General features: G+C 37.2%; 2 protein-coding genes across 2 annotated transcripts in view; both read left to right on the top strand.

The window, feature by feature from the left end:
* The window catches only part of DNAJC22 (DnaJ heat shock protein family (Hsp40) member C22), a gene marked incomplete at its 5' end in the record, with an annotated part of 74,713 nt that extends 74,167 nt beyond the window's left edge, over nt 1-546 (top strand). Inside the window, 1 exon segment of the mRNA XM_079937304.1 lies at nt 469-546. Within this exon segment, the coding sequence (XP_079793430.1) occupies nt 469-493 (25 nt within the window). The 3' untranslated portion in view covers nt 494-546.
* A 67-nt stretch (nt 547-613) lies between these two features.
* The window catches only part of SPATS2 (spermatogenesis associated serine rich 2), a 75,933-nt gene continuing 55,771 nt past the window's right edge, over nt 614-20,775 (top strand). The window contains exon 1 of the mRNA XM_079937271.1: nt 614-739. Within this exon, the coding sequence (XP_079793397.1) occupies nt 715-739 (25 nt within the window). The 5' untranslated portion in view covers nt 614-714. The remainder of the gene's footprint in view (nt 740-20,775) is intronic.

Below are 20,775 nucleotides of genomic sequence, written 5' to 3'. Positions count from 1 at the left end.
GTATTAGCATACGGTATTTGTTTTTCTCTTTCTGACTTACTTCACTCTGTATGACAGACTCTAGGTCCATCCACCTGTTACGTTTCTTTTTATGGACACTTAGGTTGGGGATAAGATTTTGAGTTAGATACAAGCTAAGAAGAATAAGAAAACATGCTTTCTGAACTAAGAAGATGGTTTGATTCTAAGATTAATGTTTCTTAAAGAGCAAAATATTGCTTGTTTTTAAGGTTTACAGTGATTTCTTATTTTTTGAGAAACTTTTTTTTAAAATTGAAGTATAGTTGATGTAAAATGTTGTGTTAATTAAAATATTGCTTTTTATAACTATATTCTTTCTAGAGTACTTTCTTTTAATAACTAGTTTCATTTAGAAAAAGTGTAAAATAAAGCCTGTGGATATCTCTTAGAAATTTTGTACAACTGTTACTCTAATAGTGAATATGTGTGTGTGTGTTTTCCCCCCAGAATCTCCCTGGAAAAAGAGACATGAATGTCTGCAATGATATTTCCTGACAAGAAGTTGATACGAGAGAAGAAAAGGAGATCGACAGCTAGTGAACAGAATTTTGAATAACCAGGATTTTTATATTTATCACCTCCAACTACAGCCTTCTGTTGCCTGTTTTTAAATCAGAGATCACTACAATCAGAACCAAGACAAGGCAAAAGGATACTTTTCTTCTGGATTTTTTGAGATTAAAAAAACCTGAAATGTCTAGGAAACAAAACCAGAAGGGTAAGATTCCATGTGGGCATAAATTGTTAAAAGCATAGTTGTGGAGTAATGATCACCATTTCTATCTGTACATAGTTTTGAGTGTTTTGAGTGATGTCATGCTTTTCCTCACCTAGTGCAATACTACTGATAGTTATAACTTATCTTTCTGTCATGACTGCACAATTAATTTTAGAAGAGTATGGAACATTCACAGCTTTATCTGTTGTGCCTTTAACTACCTAAGGATTTGTGGATATTAGATTATAGCTTTTTGTGTTACTAGTTTGTGAATTAATTCATATAACAATTGCTTTTCTACTCTTATAAACTTACTAATATACTTTTAGGAAAGCCAAATGCATCTTGAAAGTGCACTTTTTGGAGAGTGAACATATGTTAGAAGAGGTAGGAGATAACTTACTACAGGATATTCTATATCCTGTGAGTTGATGTTTCTTCGGAGGCAGGAAATGAAGCAAGAGTAAATGCTTCTAGTCATCGATTCCTTCTTTAGCTTTCTTTCTGGGATTATGACTCTAGCTTTTTGTATAAAGTAAAATATAAGTTGCAAAGAGTCAAGAAATATCAAGAGTACTTATAAGGAGGAAGGGACAACAAAGACGATGAAGTCACTTTTTCAGCTTTCCAAGAATAGCTGCGAAAATGTAAAGGGACAAATAGCACTAGAACTGTCACACATAACTGGAATATGTTTGTTAAAAGAATGACCATAGCTATCCTGGATTTTTTTCCCCTCAATTTAATTTTCAATGTAAAGTTAATGTTCTTTAATTCAAAACAAAGCTGTAGACCCAAGGAAGGGTCTGCTTCCTTGGAAGGAAGGAAATGCTTAAAAAAAATTTTTTTAATGGAGTATAGTTTATTTACAATGTTGTGTTAGTGTCAAGTGTACAGCAAAGTGATTCAGGTATATACAGACACACACACACACATGCATACCTACTATTCTTTTCCATTAGGTCATTATAAGATATTGAGTATAGTTCCCTGTGCTATAATTAGGTCCTGTTGTTTACCTGTTTTATAGGTATAGTAGCGTGTATCTGTTAATCCCAAACTCCTAATTTATCTCTCCCCACCACTATCCCCTTTGGGAACCATAAGTTAGTTTTCTACGTATGTGAGTCTATTTCTGTTTTGTAAATAAGTTCATTGTATCATTTTTTTAGATTCTACATATAAGTGATATCATACGCTATTTGTCTTTCTCTGACTTACTTCACTTAGTATGATAATCTCTAGGTCCATCCATGTTGCTGCAAATGACATTATTTCATTCTTTTTTTATGGCTGAGTAGTATTCCATTGTGTGTGTGTGTGTGTGTGTGTGTGTGTGTGTGTGTATCACATCTTTTTTATCCATTCATCTGTTGATGGACATTTAGGTTGAAGGAAATGCTTTTAAACTTAATTTTGACTGGCCAAATCAAAAATCTCATTATACGAAAACAATATACCACAGCTGCTTGTGGTTTTGAAAGCTGTAGTTTCATTGTATAGAAAACCTGTATAAAGAAAATCTGAGATCTAAGGAATGGTTAGATTACTAAAGAAGCTGAACTCTTCTGTGGAGTGAGACTTATCAACTGAAAAGTTTTTAAAATTTCATCTAAAAAGTTTAATATTTAATTTTTCCTTAAAAAGTTGACTTCAGATTGCTTTGACCTTTTAAAAACTATAGAGTCTTTGTTTATTTCATGCCTGTGTTGTTCCAGAGCTATAAAAGAGTATCATTGCTTTCTATAACTGCTATCCAGTTGCTGTAAAATGAATATAAATTTTAGATCACATCATAGGCATTAAGTGCTAACAAATTTCGATTGAACGTAGCCTAGATTTACACTTAGTTGAAACAAAAGAAAGCTTATATGTTGTTAGGACTTTCTCTGAAACAAATATATACATATATATAACATATTTGAACCCCCCAAAATACAAAATACTTATAAAATTCTATCTCATTTAATTCATTTATATATTTAAAATTTCATAGTTTTGGGTTTTATTAGTCCAAATAATTATACTCACTTTATCAGCTTAGTTAAAATACATTAAAAAGATAGATACTATGGTAGTTTCTGTTCTCTAGTGACAACTCATTTACTAAGTGTCATTTTGTAATGAGTTATGTTTTTATTCCACAGTAGACCATGTTTCCATATTTTCCTATATCAGTAATACTGGTAAATTTCTTATTTAATGCAATATTTAGTGGAGTTAAACTTGTATGGCTTAAATTAAGGTCAATTTCAGCTGCAGCCATTGATTGCTCTAAGCCTTTTAGCCAACACCTAGCAGAAGTCAGATCAGTGCTTCTCAAAGTCTGATCTGTGAACTAGAGAAATATTTTTAAATGGAGACTGTTTAGAAACTTTTATTTTTTTGATGTTGACCATTTTTAAAGTCTTTATTGAATTTATTACAATATTGCTTCTGTTTTATGTTTTGTTTTTTTGGCCGCGAGGCATGTGGGATATTAGCTCCCCGACCAGGGATTGAACCAGCACCCCCTGTATTGGAAGGTGAAGTCCCAACCACTGGACCCCCAGGGAAGTCCCTAGAAACTCTTATAGTGATTTGACAGTGCTGTAACATCCAGACCCTTTCAAAACAGTTTTATTGAGGTATAATTTAAATACTATAAAATTCATCAATTATAAATGGACAATGTTATTATTTTTAGTAAAAAAAAAATTTTTGGCCTCGCTGTGAGGCTTACAGGATCTTAGTTCCCCGACCAGGGATTGAACCCAGGCCCTCGGCAGTGAAAGCACTGAGTCCTAACCACTGGACTGCCAGGGAATATCCTGTTTTTAGTAAATTTATGCAGTTGTGCAACCATCACCACAATCCTATTTTAAAACACCTTCCTCACCCTCAAAATTTACTCTTACCTGTTTACAATCAATTCCTGCTTTCAACCCCAGGCAAACACTGATCTACTTTCTGTGTCTTTAGTTTTGCCTTTTCTAGAGATTTCATATAAACAGATTAATACCATATGGTTTTGTGTCTGGTTTCTTTCACTTAGTGCAATGTTTTTGAGGTTCCTTAATGTTTTTTAATGTATCAGTAGCTTGCCCCTTTTTACTGCTGAGTAGCGTTAAGGTATAAAAAGGAAAAACCCTGTTTCTTTTTACACTCTGCTACTCATGATGTTTATGTGACCAGAAGTGTGGATGTTCTTCCCACATTGACCAATTCTCTGATACCAGCTGGGTGTCCCTACAATCCAATTCAATTCTGACACTGTCTACTTGGAGTTAGCATTAAATCCCACAGGTTAAGGGCTCAGTCCCTCCCACTTCAGACACCAATCATGAGTAGTGGATTCCCAAGTTATCCACCCCTCTGTCCAACTTGGCTACAAACGGGTGGTTTCCACGACCCCCTCCTCAGGTTCAGTAATTTGCTATAATGCTCACAGAACTCAGGGAAACACTTACTGCTTTTACTGGTTTATATACATAGAAGAGAATGTGATAAAGAATACAGATGAACAGCCAGATGAAGAGGTATATAGGGTGAGGTCTGGAAGGGTGCCCAGTGCAGGAGCTTCTGTCTCCATGAAGTTGAGGTGTACTACCCTCCTAGCACATGGATGGGTTCACTAACCTGGAAGCTCTCTGAACCCCATACTTCAGAGATTTTTTTCAAGGTTTTATCACATAAATGTGATTGAGTATTATTAACTCATCTCTAACTCCTCTCTTTTCCCTTACCCAACGGATGGGTGTGGGGCTGAAAGTTCCAAGCCTTAATTATGGCTTGATCTTTCTGGTGACCATGCCTCCATCCTGAAGCTGTCCAGGAACCCACCAAGTTGCTTCCTTAGAACTAAAGATGCTCCTGTCACCCAGGAAATTTCAAGGCATTTGTGATCTCTTAGGAACTGGAGTCAAATACCAAATATTAGAACAGAAGATGCTCCTAGCACCTTTACAGCTTAGGGAGTTACAAAGGTTTTAGGAGTCCTTAGCCAGGAACTGGGGATGAAGACCAAAATATTTATTTCTTATTATACTACAATATCACAGGTTGTATCACATTTTGTTTATCCATTTACCAGTTGATTATTCATTTGGATTATTTCCAGTCTTGACTATTATGAACAATTATAAATTATGAACATTTGCTTACAAGTCTTTGTGTGGACATATGTTTTTGTTTCTCTTGGAGAAATACCTAGGAGCAGAATTGGTTAATTTTCAAAGAAATTGCCATGCCAGACTGTTTTCCGAAGTGGCTGACCATTTTATAATGCCACCAGCAATAAATGTTGGTTTTGGATGCTTCATATCCTTGCCAACACTTGGTATGGTGGCTTTTTTATTATAGCTCTTTTACTAGGTGTGTACTGATATTTCATTGTGGTTTTGATTTGTACTTCCTTAATGACTGATAATGTTGACTATTTCTTCATGTGATTATTAGCCATTTGTATATCTTTTTGGGTGAAATGTCTATTTAAATTCTTTATTCATTTTTACAAATTGGGTTGTAGGTCTTCTTCCCCCCCACAATTTTTTTTTAATTGAGGTATAGTTGATTTATAATATTATATAAATTTCAGGTGTACAACATAGTGATTCACAATTTTTTTTGTGTGTGATTCACAATTTTTAAAGGTTATACTCCATTTATAGTTGTAAGAATTTTTTATTCTGAATACAAGTCCATTATCAGGTGCATGATTTGCAAATATATTTATGTATTTTCCCAGTTTGTGATTTGTTTTTTCATTTTCTTAATGGTGTCTTCCCACCGCTCCACCCCCCACCCCACCCCCGCACCATGTGGCTTGTGGGATCTTAGTTCGCCGACGAGGGATCGAACCTGGTCCCTTGGCAGTGAAAGCGCAGAGTTCTAACTACTGGACCGCCAGGGAATTCCCAATGGTGTCTTTTTAAAAGCGAAAGTTTTTAATTTTGATAAAACCCAGTTTATCTTTTCTTAAAGTATAGTATAATAAGTAAGGTGTAGAGTAAATCCTCCAACCTTTTTTCCCCCAAAGCTTTATTGGCTATCCTGGTTTCTTTATGTTTCCTTAGAAATTTATAATCAGCTTGTCAATTCATACAAAAATATCTTCTTGGAATCTGATAGAGGTTGCATTAATCAATAGATCAATTTGTGGAGAACTGTTATCTTAACAATAGTGAGTCTTTCAATTCATGAACATAGCATATCTCTACATTTATTTAGATCTTACTTTCTCTCCGTAATGTTTTATAGATTTAAGCGAACAGACCTTGCAGTTCCTTAGTTGAGTTTATTCCTAAGTAATTTATTCTTTTTTTAATTTTGGTTGCACCAGGTCTTAGTTGCAGCAGGTAGGCTCCTTAGTTGCAGCTCGCTGGCTGCTTAGTTGTGGCACATGAACTCTTAGTTGAGGCATGCATATGGGATCTAGTTCCCTGACCAGGGCTTGAACCCGCGTCCCCTGAGTTGGAAGTCGGATTCTTAACCACTGCGCCACCAGGGAAGTCCCAGTAATTTATTCTTTTTGATGCTGTTGTGAGTGAGACATTTGATTTTTGTTGTTGTTAAACTCACTTATTAGTTCAAGTAGTTTTTAGTTGATAACTTAGATTTTCAATATATAATGCTGTGTCCTCTGTGAATAAAGTTCGTTTTCCTCCTCTCTTCCATTCTAGATGACTGTAATTTCTTTTTTCTTGCCTTTTGCATGGGCTTGAACTTCCAGTATATTGTTGCAAAGAAGTGTGAGGGCAGGCATCTTTGCTTTGCTCTCACTCTTGAGGAGAAGCATTTAGTCTTTTACCATTAAGTATGATGTTACCTGTAGGTTTTTCCTAGATGCCCTTTATCAGTTTGAAGAAGTTCCTCTCTCTTCTTATCTTGCACCTTGCTGAGTTTTTACATGAATGGGTATTGGGATTTTGTCAGATGTTTTTTATGCATCTATTTCAGTGGTTCTCAAACAGGGATGATTTTGCTGCCTAGGGGATATATGGCAATGTCTGGAGACATTTTTAGTGGTCACAGCTTGGGGCTAGGGTTCTATTGGCATCTAGTGGATTTAGGTCCAGGATGCTGTAAACATTCTGCACTACACAGGACAGCTCCACACAACAAAGATGTGCTTGGCTTTATTTAAAAGTGTCAATACTGCTGAAGTTGAGAAACTCTGATCTATTGTTATGATCATGTGTTTTTGTCCTTTATTTATATAGAGCATTATATTAATTAATTTTCATATGTTAAACCAATTCTGCATTCCTGGTATGAATCCCACTTGGTCATAGTATGTATCTTTTTTTATGTTACTGGTTTCTGTTTGTCATAGATTTCTACACCTGTATTCATGAGAGATATTGGTCTGTAGTTTTCCATTCTTGTGATGTGTTTGTCTAGTATATGATTTGTTCTGGAGAATATGCCATGTGTGCCTTAAAAGAACGTGTATTGATTTGTTGTTGGGTGGAGTGTTCTATCTATGTCAGTTAGGTTGGGTGATCATGATGTTCAAGTCATCTATATCCTTACTAATTTTCTGTTTACTTGTTCTGTCATTTACTAAGAGAAAAGTATAGAAATCTTCAGCTGTAATTGTTGAATTGTGTATTGTTCCTTTCTACTCTGTCAGTTTTTTTGTTTGTTTGTTTTTGTTTTTGTTTTTTGCAGTACGCGGGCCTCTCACTGTTGTGGCCTCTCCCGTTGCGGAGTACAGGCTCTGGACGTGCAGGCTCAGCGGCCGTGGCTCACGGGCCTAGCCGCTCCGCGGCATGTGGGATCTTCCCATACTGGGGCACGAACCCTTATCCCCTGCATCAGCAGGCAGACTCTCAACCACTGTGCCACCAGGGAAACCCTATTCTGTCCGTTTTTAATTCACATATTTTAGGACTCTGTTATTAAGTGTATATAGATTAATAATTGTTATATTCTGCTGATGTATTGATTTTCTTATCATTACAAAATGTTCTTTTTATCTCTAGTAATATATTTAAAGTTTTAGTTTTTCTGCTAGTAATATAGCCGTTCCAGCTCTCTTACAGTTACTGTTTTCAGGGAATATATTTTTCATCCTTTTACTTTCAATCTGTTTGTGTCTTGGAGTCTAAGGGGTGTCTCTTGTAGGCACCATATAATTAGATCTTGCTTTTTATCTAGTCTAACAACTCTACATTTTGATTATTTAGTCCTTCACATTGAAAGTATTTATCAGTATGATTGGGTTTATGCCTGCCATCTGTTGTTTTCTATATGTCTCATTTTTATTCCTTTGTTACTCCTTTATTTCCTTCTTTTGTGTTAAACATATTTTTTAGTGTTTTTTTTTTGTTTTGGCTGCGTTGGGTCTTCGTTGCTGCACGCAGGCTTTCTCTAGTTGCGGCAAGAAGGGGCTACTCTTCGTTGTGGTGTGCAGGCTTCTCATTGCAGAGGCTTCTCTTGTTGCGGAGCATGGGCTGTAGCTGCGCGGGTTTCAGTAGTTGTGAACAGGCTCAGTAGTTGTGGTGCACGGGCTTAGTTGCTCTGCGGCATGTGGGTTCTTCCCGGAGCAGGGATTGAACCCGTGTCCCTTGCATTGGCAGGCAGATTCTTAACCACTGTACCACCAGGGAAGTCCCTCCTCTGATTTTTTTAAAGCTATTTTTAAAATAGTTATTTTATTAGTGATTGCTCTAGGTTTCAATATGCACCTTTAACTTACCACAAGCTACTTCAGGCTAATACTGACTTAATTCTGGTAAAATACAGTAACTTTGTTCTAGTATAGCCTCATTGCCTCTCCTGTTTTGTTTTGTTTTGTTTTATTCTTCTTTTTACAGGGTAATTTTATTTTATTTTGTTTTAAATTTTTATTGGAGTATAGTTGATTTACAATGTTAGTTTCAGGTATACAGCAAAGTGAATCAGTTATACATATACATATACACTCTTTCTTTTTTTAAGAGATGTTACTCTTAATCTGAAAATAGTACTTCAAGACCAGTAAGAAGTACACGAATCATCTATTAAAAACATGGATAATATATGTTAAAAAGCAGTTCTCAGAAGATGAAAAGCAAATCATAAATAAACATATAACAAGCTAGTCAACCTCTTTTATACTCACAATAAGAAACTGCTTAGCCCATGGGCTTTGCAAATGTTAAATGATATAACCCAGAATTTGAGATGATGTGAAGAAACAGACTCTTGTTTTTACTGGCTAGAGTGTGAATTGGTTACATCAGAAGAGTAGAAGCTTTCCATGATCCTGAAAAGAGGCTTTTTAAAAAATTAATCCTTCCCTACCAGATGAGGTAGGGAATCCTTCCCTATTCTGCTGAATAATATATAAGCCCTAGTTTGCTGTCCAAACATTTGTTTCTTATTTTTTTTTAAATGCAGTAAAATAAATATGATAAACAAGCCTGGGGAACTGGCTTCAAAACACATGGAAAGCCGTGCAAGAATCACAGCAACATTTATAATCAGTTGTTGCAGACATTAAAACCAAAGCTGAGGCAAGACTCATCCTCAGAGGGCTGGAACCCAAGCCAGGCTTGTCATTTGTGACTTCCACCTTGGCCTGAGTGAAGATGTAGACACGTTGAGAATGAACAGAGTATTTTCAGTCAGAAAGACCTGAATTGGGGACCCATTTCCCTCTCAATGGGAAATAATAATAGTTTCCTTTTTTAAAATTAATTAATTAATTAATTTGGTTGCACCGGGTCTTAGTTGCGGCAGGCAGGCTCCTTAGTTGTGGCAGGCATGCTCCTTAGTTGTGGTTCCAGGGCTCCTTAGTTGCAGCTCGCTGGCTCCTTTAGTTGCGGCATGTGGGCTCCTTAGTTGCGGCACGTGTAGTAGTTTCTATTTCATAGCAGTGTTTGAAGTTCAAGAGATGACAGTGTACAGAAATAAGATATGCATGTGTCATTTGTTTAGATATCATCTCATGAGTAATACTATTTAACACAAAATATTTGGAGACACAGTTCTAAGGGTTTATGTATATTACCTTGTTTAATTGCTCACAAAAATACCCTCTAACGTAGTTACTTTTCTTATCTCTGTTCTACAAGTGAGGAAGCTGAGGCACAGGGATATTAAATTATTTCCCCAACGCCTCAGAGCTACTAAGGACCAAATCTGGAATTTGGTGCCAGACTGGGATTTGGTATCCTTAAACAGTCTGCTGTATTGCTTCACTTGCCAGGCTTACAATAATAGCTTCATAACCAGCTTAGCAAACTGCAGTTTCTCCTTCTGTTTTGTACTATTATTTTCACATATATCTATGTATGATATAACTATATATGATAATTATGACAATATCATGTTATTTATTGTTTTAAACAATCTTATACCTTTGGGAGAAATTTGGAGAAGAAAAGAGAAAAAAATATATACATAGTCTCTTTTTTTTTAAATTAATTAATTAATTTATTTTTGCCTGTATTGGGTCTTTGTTGCAGCGTGCGGGCTTTCTCTAGTTGTGGCGAGCGGGGGCTACTCTTCATTGCAGTGCACAGGCTTCTCATTGTGGTGGCTTCTCTTGTTGTGGAGCACGGGCTCTAGGCGTGGGGGCTTCAGTAGTTGAGGCACACGGGCTCAGTGGTTGTGGCTTGCGGGCTCTAGAGCGCAGGCTCAGTAGTTGCAGCACACGGGCTTAGTTTTCTCCGCGGCATGTGGAATCTTCCCGGACCAGGGCTCGGACCCATGTCCCCTGCATTGGCAGGCGGATTCTTGACCACTGCGCCACCAGGGAAGTCCCCATAGTCTCTTACATTTACCCAAATATTTACCATTTTGAGTACCCTTAATTCCTTCCTCTGGACTTGAGTTCCTGTCTGGTTTTATTTCCTTTCAGCCCGAAGAATTTCCTTTAGTTTTTCTTGTAGGGCAGATCTGACAGGAATGGATTCTTTTAGCCTTTTTAAAAGTCTGGAATGTTTGTATTTTAACCTTCATCTTTGAAGGATAGTTTTGCTGGATATAGACTTCTTCTTTGACATTTTTTTTTCTTTTAGCACTTAGAATATGCCATTCCACTGAATATGTCATATTATTCTTTGTTTGTGATGAGTGATTTTTCTACTGTTGCTGTTAAGATTTTCTCCTTGTCTTTAACAGTTTGACTGTGATACAGCTTGGTATGGCCCTTTTGGGAATTTCATCAAATGTTGGCCATAATTTCATCAAAAAAAATTTTTTTTCTGCTTCTTTCATTCTCTCCTCTCCTGCTAGGAATCCTGTTATATGTATAGTGGTAAGCTTGGTGTTATCCCACAGGTGATTGAGGCTCTGTTCATTTCTCTTGTTTTTTTCCTACTTTTCAGATTGTTTAATTTCTGTTGATTTCTTTCTTTCTTTCTTTTTTTTTTTTTTTTTTGGCGGTACGTGGGCCTCTCACTGTTGTGGCCTCTCCCGTTGCGGAGCACAGGCTCCAGATGCGCAGGCTCAGCGGCCATGGCTCACGGGCCCAGCCGCTCCGCGGCATGTGGGATCCTCCCGGACCATGGCACGAACCCGCGTCCCCTGCATCGGCAGGTGGACTCCCAACCACTGCGCCACCAGGAAAGCCCATCTGTTGATTTCTTTTAAACTTCACTGATTCTTCTGCCATCTCAGATCTGCTATTAGGTCTATGTAGTAAGCTTTTCATTTGGGTATTGTATTTTCAGTTAGACTTTCTTTTTAGCTCCTTTTCATAGTTTCTGTTTCTCTATTGAGATTCTCTATTTGCTGAGTTGGTATGACCATATTTTCCTTTAATTCTTTGAATATATTTATATTAACTGTTTTGAAGTCTTTGTTAAGTGCACCAACTGAACCCTCTCAGAATAAGTTTCTATTGACAGGTGTTTGGGTTTTTTCCTGTATATGAGTGAATCTTCCTTTTCTTAAAGCTTTTTTAAAAAGTGGATAGTTTACATAATATATTGTGTTAACTCTGGATTGGTATTAATTTTCGGAGGGTATTTAAAGAATTAGTCTGGACTTAAAACTGAAGAATCTACCTCCTCCATGTGTACAGCCACTAATATATCTGCACATTTTTAAATTCTAATTTTTATTATTTATTTATTTTATTTTATTTTTTTGCGGTACGTGGGCCTCTCACTCTGCGGCCTCTCCCGTTGCGGAGCACAGGCTCCGGACGCGCAGGCCCAGCGGCCATGGCTCACGGGCCTAGCCGCTCTGCGGCACGTGGGATCCTCCCGGACCGGGGCACGAACCTGCATCCCCTGCATTGGCAGGTGGACCCTCAACCACTGTGCCACTAGGGAAGCCCCTGTAATTTTTATTTTTTAGCTTTGTTTTTTTATGGGTTGTCCCTGTGTCTGCAGTGTTCAGTGCTCAGCCAATGATTTGGACCAAGGTTGTGCTCAAACATCTCAAACCTTATAGACTCTTATCCTCTGCTGATTGATCTATGTGCGTTGGGGAGCACATTCAAAATTCAGACAGTTCTCAATTTTGCTTTGACTTTGCACTGGTCTCCCCTGTACATGTACAGAGTTTCTCATTTAGTTAGGGATGTGTAGAAAGTTTATCTAGCTTTTCATTTTTCTGTTTTTTTTTGTTTTTTTTTTTTTTTTTTTTGGCTGCACCATGTGGCTTGCAGGATATCAGGTCCCCAACCGGGGATGGAACCTGGGCCCTCTGCAGTGAAAGCATGGAGTCCTAACCACTGGACCGCCAGGGAATTCCCTATCTAGCTTTTCTATGGCTCTTTCATTTCCAGGATTTCCCTGTTAAATTTCCTATTTGGGGCTTCCCTGCTGGCACAGTGGTTGAGAGTCCGCCTGCCAATGCAGGGGACACGGGTTTGTACCCCGGTCCGGGAGGATCCCACATGCCGCGGAGCGGCTGGGCCCGTGAGCCATGGCCGCTGAACCTGCGCGTCCAGAGCCTGTGCTCTGCAACGGGAGAGGCCACAACAGTGAGAGGCCTGCGTACCGCTAAAAAATAAATAAATAATTTCCTATTTGTTTACCACTCAGCCAACCAAGACTCCAGCTTCAGAGTAGCAAAGCAGCAAGTTTTTCTATTCATTTCCTACTGAGTTCTGCACGTGAGCTGATGGAGCTGTGAGGTTTTGCCCTCCTCTCCAGATCAAGGTAGCTTTCTTTGGCAGTAAAGCTGCTGATTTTCATGGTTTGCCCTGCCCTGATAAAGCTGTTGTTCCCCAGGGAGCTGGAAATAGGAGAATGGGAGCAGTCCTAGGCAAGAAGGGTACAGACTCCACTGTTTTGACATAAGGCCCTGGCAGGTTCTTAGTAATTTGTTGTGTGCCTTTGGTTGATTTCCATAACCCTGAAATGGTTGTTTTTGGCAGTTTTGTTCAGTTTAATACTTGCGTTTTAAGGAGAGGACTTGCTGAACCCCTCATGCCATCCTAGCCCTTCAGCCTGGTTTTATTGTATTTTATAAACGCATTGGTCCTCAAAGGATTAGAAATTAAAACAACAGCTAGTTCTTTATCATAGATTGTTTGGCTAGCACTGAGTTAGGTAGTGGCAACAGAGGGTGGGTCTTTAGACCTTAAATGGTCTACTGGTTCATGTGGCTTACTAGTTAACTAGGTAAGAAATGTTTCTGCCAGAAATCTCCTGTGGGCCTTACCCTTGGTTTATGTGTACTGTTTGTTGGACACCTAAATGCCAAAAATCACGAGATAAACAAAAGAACCTGTGAGTAGAACCTAAGGCAAATATTTGAGAACCTATCAGGTTTATAATGTGAATTTATAGTGGAATAGATATACATAACTTTTTACAGTTTTCTGACTGATCTCTGAATCCAGCACTGGATTATAGAAGGCCAACTCTAGGGGTAACCCAAGGTTGGGAATATAGGCTTAGTTGTGATTCCCACAGGTTACTAGTGTATCTTATATTATTCCTAATTGGCCTTTAGAGACTAGAGAAGGGTGAGACCAAACGTTGTAATTTTTTAAATATTTTAAGAATACTGATTTTGTCAGATAATTTTGTCTCTCAAACTTAACCATGTATCAGAATCATCCTGGATATGGAAAAAAAAATTCTGAATCACTATCTCTGGGGGTGGTATATTAGACTCTTTTTAACAGTCAGGTTTGCTAATATTGTTCTAGACGTAAAAACTGTTTGCCTATCAGTGTCTAACTATATCAAGTTACAATGATAAGAACAAATTCATAAGTAGTTTTTTTGTCGACTTCATCTTGCATTTAAATTTGTTTCTCTCTCTTCCTCTTTTCTCCTTTGTAAAACTATTCAGCTATAAAATACCTCCACATTTGATATTTAAACCTCCGAAACACTAAAACAGCTCACTCAAATTTCATAGTTGATCATGAATGACCATTTCTTTATCCTGTGGTACTTTTCATCTTATACGGAGGTACCTATATGTTTCTCTCTTCCCCTCCTCTCCTCAATTTTTTTTACCTTGTAAAACTGAAATTCTGTACTCACTGAACTGTAACTCCCTATTCTCCCTTCCCCCAGCCCCTGACAGCCACCATCCTACTTTCTGTCTCTGTGAGTTTGACTGCTGTTGATAACTCATATAAGTGGCAGTCCCTTGGGTGAAGCAAAGAGAATAGAGCAGCTGAGAAGCTGAATGCTGACAAATCCTGGAGCCAAGTGGACTGCAGTTGATATAGAAGGCCTTCTGGGGTGTGAGGGGGCACTTGTGATCCCCTATGCTCTGGGATAGGTTTGAGGTAATGTAGGTGCCTTGGTACTAGCAGACAAATTCTCTCTGGAAGAAGGTAACCTCACAAATTACTTTTACCATAAATTTTAAAAATAGAGTGTTTAGTATACAATAAAACATAATTAGAAACATGAGGCAATGAAATAATAACAATATGGAACAAGAAACGGTAGAAATAGAAATGATACACAGGAGACCCAAATATTGGAATTATCCAAAACAGACTTAAAACAGCTATTCTTAAAAGGTTCAAGGAAATAAAGACAACTTGGAGAAATTCAGCAGAGAACTGGAAATCTTGAAAATCCAACAATCTTGCAAGGATCACATGAGCTAAGTTCTCAACAGAAATGATAGAAGGCAGAAGACAGTGGAATGATATCTTTAAAGGGCTGAGTAAAAATAGCTGCCAGTCTACAGTTCTATACACATCATCTACAGTAAAAATATGCTTCTGGAATAAAGAGCAAATAAATGGTTTGAACAACAACAGAACACCAAAAATGAACCAAAATAGAAATCATCACTACCAGAACCCCATTGAAAAAAGTACTAAAGGTATTGAATACAGAAGAAAGACTACCCAGTTGGAAAGTTGGAGATGCAAGAAGGCACGAACAGCAATGAAAACCACAAATTTGTGGGCAAATCTAAATGAATATTGATTGTATGAAACAATAAGAATGTTTTATTAAGATTTAAAAATATATAAAGAATAATACAAAATCGATGGCCCATAAGTTTGGAGGGGCATAAGCTTTCTTGCTTTGTCAATGAAGATGGTAAAGCTACCAACTAATATTAGAATTTTCAAGTCAATGATAGATGTTATAATCTCCAGGAAAACTATTAAATTGAAAGCATAGTTACTACATGCTACAACACAGATATACTTTGAAGATATTATGCTAAGTGAAATAAGCCCATCACAAAAATATAAATACTGTCTGATTCCACCTGTATGAGGTATCTAGATTAGTAAAATTCAGAAAAACAGAAAGAAGAATGATGGTTGCCAGGGGCTAGGGGATATGGGGTGTTGTTGAATAGATAACAGAGTTTTAACTTTGCAAGATGAAAAAATTCTGGAGATTGGTTGCACAGCAATGTGAATGCACTTAACACTACTGAACCATATATTTAGAAATGGTTAAGATGGTAAATGGCTTTTTTTTTTTTTTTTAACCACAATAAGAAAAAAATAGTGACTAAGCAAAAGAAAACTGTTCTGGATATGGATGTATTAATACCAGCCAAAGTAGACTTTAAGGCAGAAAAGCATGATTAGGGATAAAGGAGGAGCAGTTCATAATGATAAAGGATTTAATTTAACAGAAAAATTAATTCTAATAACAGCTTTAAAACAAAAATTGACAGAATTTAAAGAACTACACAAATTCACAGTCATAGTACATTCTTTTTTAAAAAATAATTTTTCCTCTGAATTTTGCAACTCTATCCTAAAATGACTGTTCCTCATATTAGACAATTATAAGGATACATAAAATATTTTTTAAAGTAAAAAAATAAAATAAAAATAAATTTTCAAAAATTTATTTATTTTTTGGCTGCATTGGCTCTTTGTTGCTGAGCGTGGGCTTTTCTCTAGTTGTGGTGAGTGAGGGCTGCTCTTCGTTGTGGTGCGTGGGCTTCTCATTGTGGTGGCTTCTCTTGTTGTGGAGCACGGGCTCTAGGTGCGCAGGCTTCAGTAGTTGCAGCACACGGGTTCGGTAGTTGTGGCTCGCGGGTTCTAGGGCCCGCGGGCTTCAGTAGTTGTGGTGCGTGGGCTCAGTAGTTCTGGTTCGCGGGCTCTAGAGCACAGACTCAGTAGTTGTGGTGCATGGGCTTATTTGTTGCGTGGCATGTGGGATCTTCCTGGACCAGGGATCGAACCCATGTCCCCTGTATTGGCAGGCAGATTCTTGACCACTGTGCCACCAGGGGAGTTCCAGTCATAGTACATTCTTAACACAGATCCCTTAGTAACTGATAAAACAAGCAAATGAGGGATTAATAAGGATATAAAATATTTGAATCATATGATTAGCAAATGTAATTTGCTAATATTTAATTGCCATATGTAGAACAGTACCTCCAACAACTGTTTGTTTATTACTTTCTTTTCCAGTGCATCTAGAACATTTTAAAAATTAACCATATACTGGGTCATAAAGCAAGCTGCCACAGTTTTTAGATAGTTAAAATCATACAGGTTGTTATGCACACAGTACATTTAAGCTAGTTATCCAAAAGATAATTAGAAAGTCTCCAAATGTTTGAGTATTAAGAAATATTTCTAAATAACAGTTGGATCAAAAAAGAAATCAAAATAGAAATTAGTATTTTAAACAGAAAAATAACAGAAATTTATATATAAAAACTTGTAGGATACAACTAAAACCATGCCTAGAGAGAATTTTTTTTTAGCTTTAAGTGTCCAGGCATATCTCGTTTTACTGTACTTTGCTTTATTGCATTTCACAGATACTACGTTTTTTATAAATTGAAGGTTTATGTCAACCCTGTATTGTCAGATGATGGTTAATAAAGTATTTTTTAAATTAAGGTATGTACATTGATTTTTTTTAGACATAATTAGACATAAATGTGCATAGACTACTGCACACTTAACAGACTACAGCATAGTGTAAACATAGCTTTTATATGCATTGAGAAACCAAAAAATTTGTGTGACTCACTTTATTGCAATATTCACTTTATTGCAGTGATCTGGAACTGAGCCCGCAATATCTCTGAGGTATGCCTGAAAATAGTCGGCAAATCAGTGAGCTAAGTGTCCATCTTAGGAAGTTAGGAAAAGAAAAACAAATCATCAAAAATGTAAATGAAAGGAAATAAGATGATCCGTGAATAATAGAGTTCTAATATTTATGATAGTTCTTTTTCTTGCTTTATTGTAGTTGCTAGGACCGCCAGATGACTAGGAGTAGTGAAGCAAGAAAGTTAACTATGTGAGAGGATGCATGTGTTAATTATCTTGGTAATCATTCCACAGTGTATAAGCATATCAGGTCATCACACTGTACACTTTAAGTATATACAGTTATATTTGTCAGTTATTCCTCAATAAAGTTGGGAAGAATAAAGAAGTAATGAAGCAAGCATCTTGTCTTGTTTTCTGGTCTCAAAGGAAAAGCTCCCTCAGCATTTCACCCTGTGTTGATGTTTGCTGTGGAATTTTTGTAGATACCATACATGGAAAGTCCAAAAGAATCTAAACTACTAAAATTAGTGATTTTAACAGTGTTGCTGAATATAAGATCATTTTACAAAAAGCAGTCACACCTATTTATATCAGCAATAAGTAGTTAGAAAATGAAATATAAAAATAGATGCCACTTACAACTGTACCAAAAGTATAAAATAGAAAGAAATTTAATTAAAAATGTGTAAGAACACTATCAGAAAATGATAAAGCATTATTGAAAGAAATGAAAGAACATTTAGATAGAAGGATGTACCATATTCATGGATTGGAAGACTCAACATGGAGTCAAATCAAAATGGATTTATAGATTTAATGCAATTCCCATTAAAAAAAAAAACATTATTTCTCTGTAGCTTGACATAGTGATTCTAAATGTATATAACAATGCAGAGTGCCAAGAATAGCCAAAGAATTCTTGATGGTCAGAGAATTTGCTGTGTCAGATGTTAAGACATCATAAAGCTACAGTAATTAGGACTATATGGGATAGGGACTTACCTGGTGGTCCAATGGGTAAGACTCCGTGCTCCCAATGCAGGGGGCCTGGGTTTGATCCCTGGTCGGGGAACTAGATCCCACATGCATGCCACAACTAAGAAGTCCGCATGCTGAAACTAAAGATTCCACATGCCGCAACTAAAGATCCCACATGCCGCAACGAAGACCTGGCACAGCCCAGATGGATGGATGGATAGATAGATAGATAGATAGATAGATAATTAAAAAAAGACCATGTGGGATAGCCTTAAAATAGAATCATAGACAAATGAAACACAGAGATCTAGAAACACAGATCTAGAAACAGATCTATTCATATATGGAGTTTTGTTCATTTAAAAGGTAATACTGAAGAGCATTGAGGAAAGGATGGTCTTTTTTCTGTTCTGAGACATTTAGAAATCCATGTGGAAAAAATATATAACTCTTGTTTCTTACTTTACTGCGTACCTATAAATCAATTCCAAGGTTTAGGTTATAGACCCAAATGTGAATGGCAAGATAACAAAGCTCATAAATGATAATTTAGAAGACTATCTTAGGGCTTCCCTGGTGGTGCAGTGGTTAGGAATCCGCCTGCCAGTGCAGGGGACATGGGCTCGAGCCTTGGTCCGGGTGGATCCCACATGCCGTGGAGCACCTAAGCCCGTGCACCACAACTACTGAGCCTGTGCTCTAGAGCCCGCGGGCCACAACTACTGAGCCCACGTGCGACAACTACTGAAGCCCATGTGCCTAGAGCCCGTGCTCTGCAGCAAGAGAGGCCACTGCAATGAGAAGTCCACGCACTGCAACGAAGAGTAACCCCAACTCGCCACAACTGGAGAAACCCACGTGCGGCAACGAAGACCCAATGCAACCATAAATAAATAAATAAATAAATTTATTAAAAAGAACAATATCTTCAAGACCTAAGAATAAGAAAGACTGTTTTTTTGTTGTTGTTACTTTTTTCCTTAATAGCATTTTTAAAGTGTTTTAATAGACTATTTTTTAGAGCAGTTGTAGATTTACAGCAAAATTGAGCAGAAGGTAGAGATTTCTCATATGCCTCCTGCCCCTACACATATATAGCCTCCCCCATTATCAACATCCTTCACCAGAGTAACACATTTGTTACAATTGATGAACCTACACCAACACATCATTATCACCGAAATTCCATAGTTTACATTAGTATTCACTCTTGGCGTTGCACATTCTTTGGGTTTGGACAAATGTACAATCACATGTATCTACTATTATTGTATCATTCAGAGTAGTTTAACTGTCCTAAAAATCTTCTGTGTTCTGCTTATTCATCTTTCATTCCCCTCACCTCTGGCAACCACTTATCTTTTTACTGTCTCCATAGTTTTGCCTTATCCAGAGTGTCATATAACTGGAATCATACAGTATGTAACCTTTTCAGATTGCCTTCTTTCACTTAGTAATATGTGTTTAAGATTCCTCTGTGCCTTTTCATGGCTCATTAGCTCATTCCTTTTTAGCATTGGCTAATATTCCATTGCCTGAATGTATCACAGTTTATCCATTTACCTACTGAAATACATCTCAGTTGCTTCCAATTTTTGGTAGTCATAAGTAAAGCTGCTCTAAACGTCCACGTGCAGGTTTTTCTGTGGGAATAAGTTTTCAGCTTCTTTGGGTGAATACTAAGGAGTGCAATTGCGGAATCATAGGGTGAGAGGATCCTTAGTTTTGTAAGAAAGTGCCAAATTGTCTTCCAAAGGTAACTGTACCATTTTGCATTCCCACCAGCGATGAATGAGGGTTCCTGTTGCTCCACATCCTTGCCAGCTCTGGTGTTGTCAGTGTTCTGGATTTTTGGCTAGTCTAAGAGGTGTGTAGTGGTTCTTATTTTAATTTGCATTTCCCTAATGACACATGATGTGGCACATCTTTTCATATGCTTATTTGCCATCTATATATCTCCTTTGGTGAGGTGTTTATTAAGGTCATTGGCCCATTTTTTTAATTGTGTTGTTTCTTATTGTTGAGTTTTAGGAGTTCTTTGTAATTTTGAGTCTTTTGCAAATATTTTCTCCCAGGCTGTGGCTTGTCTTTCATTCTCTTGACAGTGTCTTTTGCAGAGCAGTTTTTAATTTTAATGAAGTCCAGCTTATCAATTCTTCTTTCATGGATTGTACCTTTGGTGTTATATTTAAAAAGTCATTGCCAAACCCAAGGTCATCTAAATTTTCTCCTAAGTTATTGTCTAGAAGTTTTACAGTTTTGCATTACAGTTGGGTCTGTGATCCATTCTAAGCTAAGTTTTGTGAAGGGTATAAGGTCTGTGTTTAGATTCATTTTTTGGCATGTGGATGTCCAGTGGTTCCAGCACCATTTGTTGAAAAGACTGTCTTTGGTCCATTGTATGCCTTTGTTCCTTTGTCAAAGATCAGTTGACTATAATTCATATATATGGGTCTATTTCTGGACTCTCTATTCTGTTCCATTGATCATTTTGTCTATTTTTTTCACCAGTACTACAGTCTTGATTGCTGTAGCTTTATAGTGTGTCTTGGAGTTGGTTAGTATCAGTTTTTGAGCATTGTTCTCTTTCATATTATCGTGTTGTCTATTCTGTGTCTTTTGCTTCTCCACAGAAACTTTAGAAACAGTGTGTCAATATTCACAA

This window comes from Stenella coeruleoalba (assembly GCF_951394435.1).
Source record: "Stenella coeruleoalba genome assembly, chromosome: 11".
NCBI lineage: Eukaryota > Metazoa > Chordata > Mammalia > Artiodactyla > Delphinidae > Stenella > Stenella coeruleoalba.
Note: the sequence above shows the minus strand (reverse complement) of the source record. Positions and strands in the feature narration are given on the sequence as shown.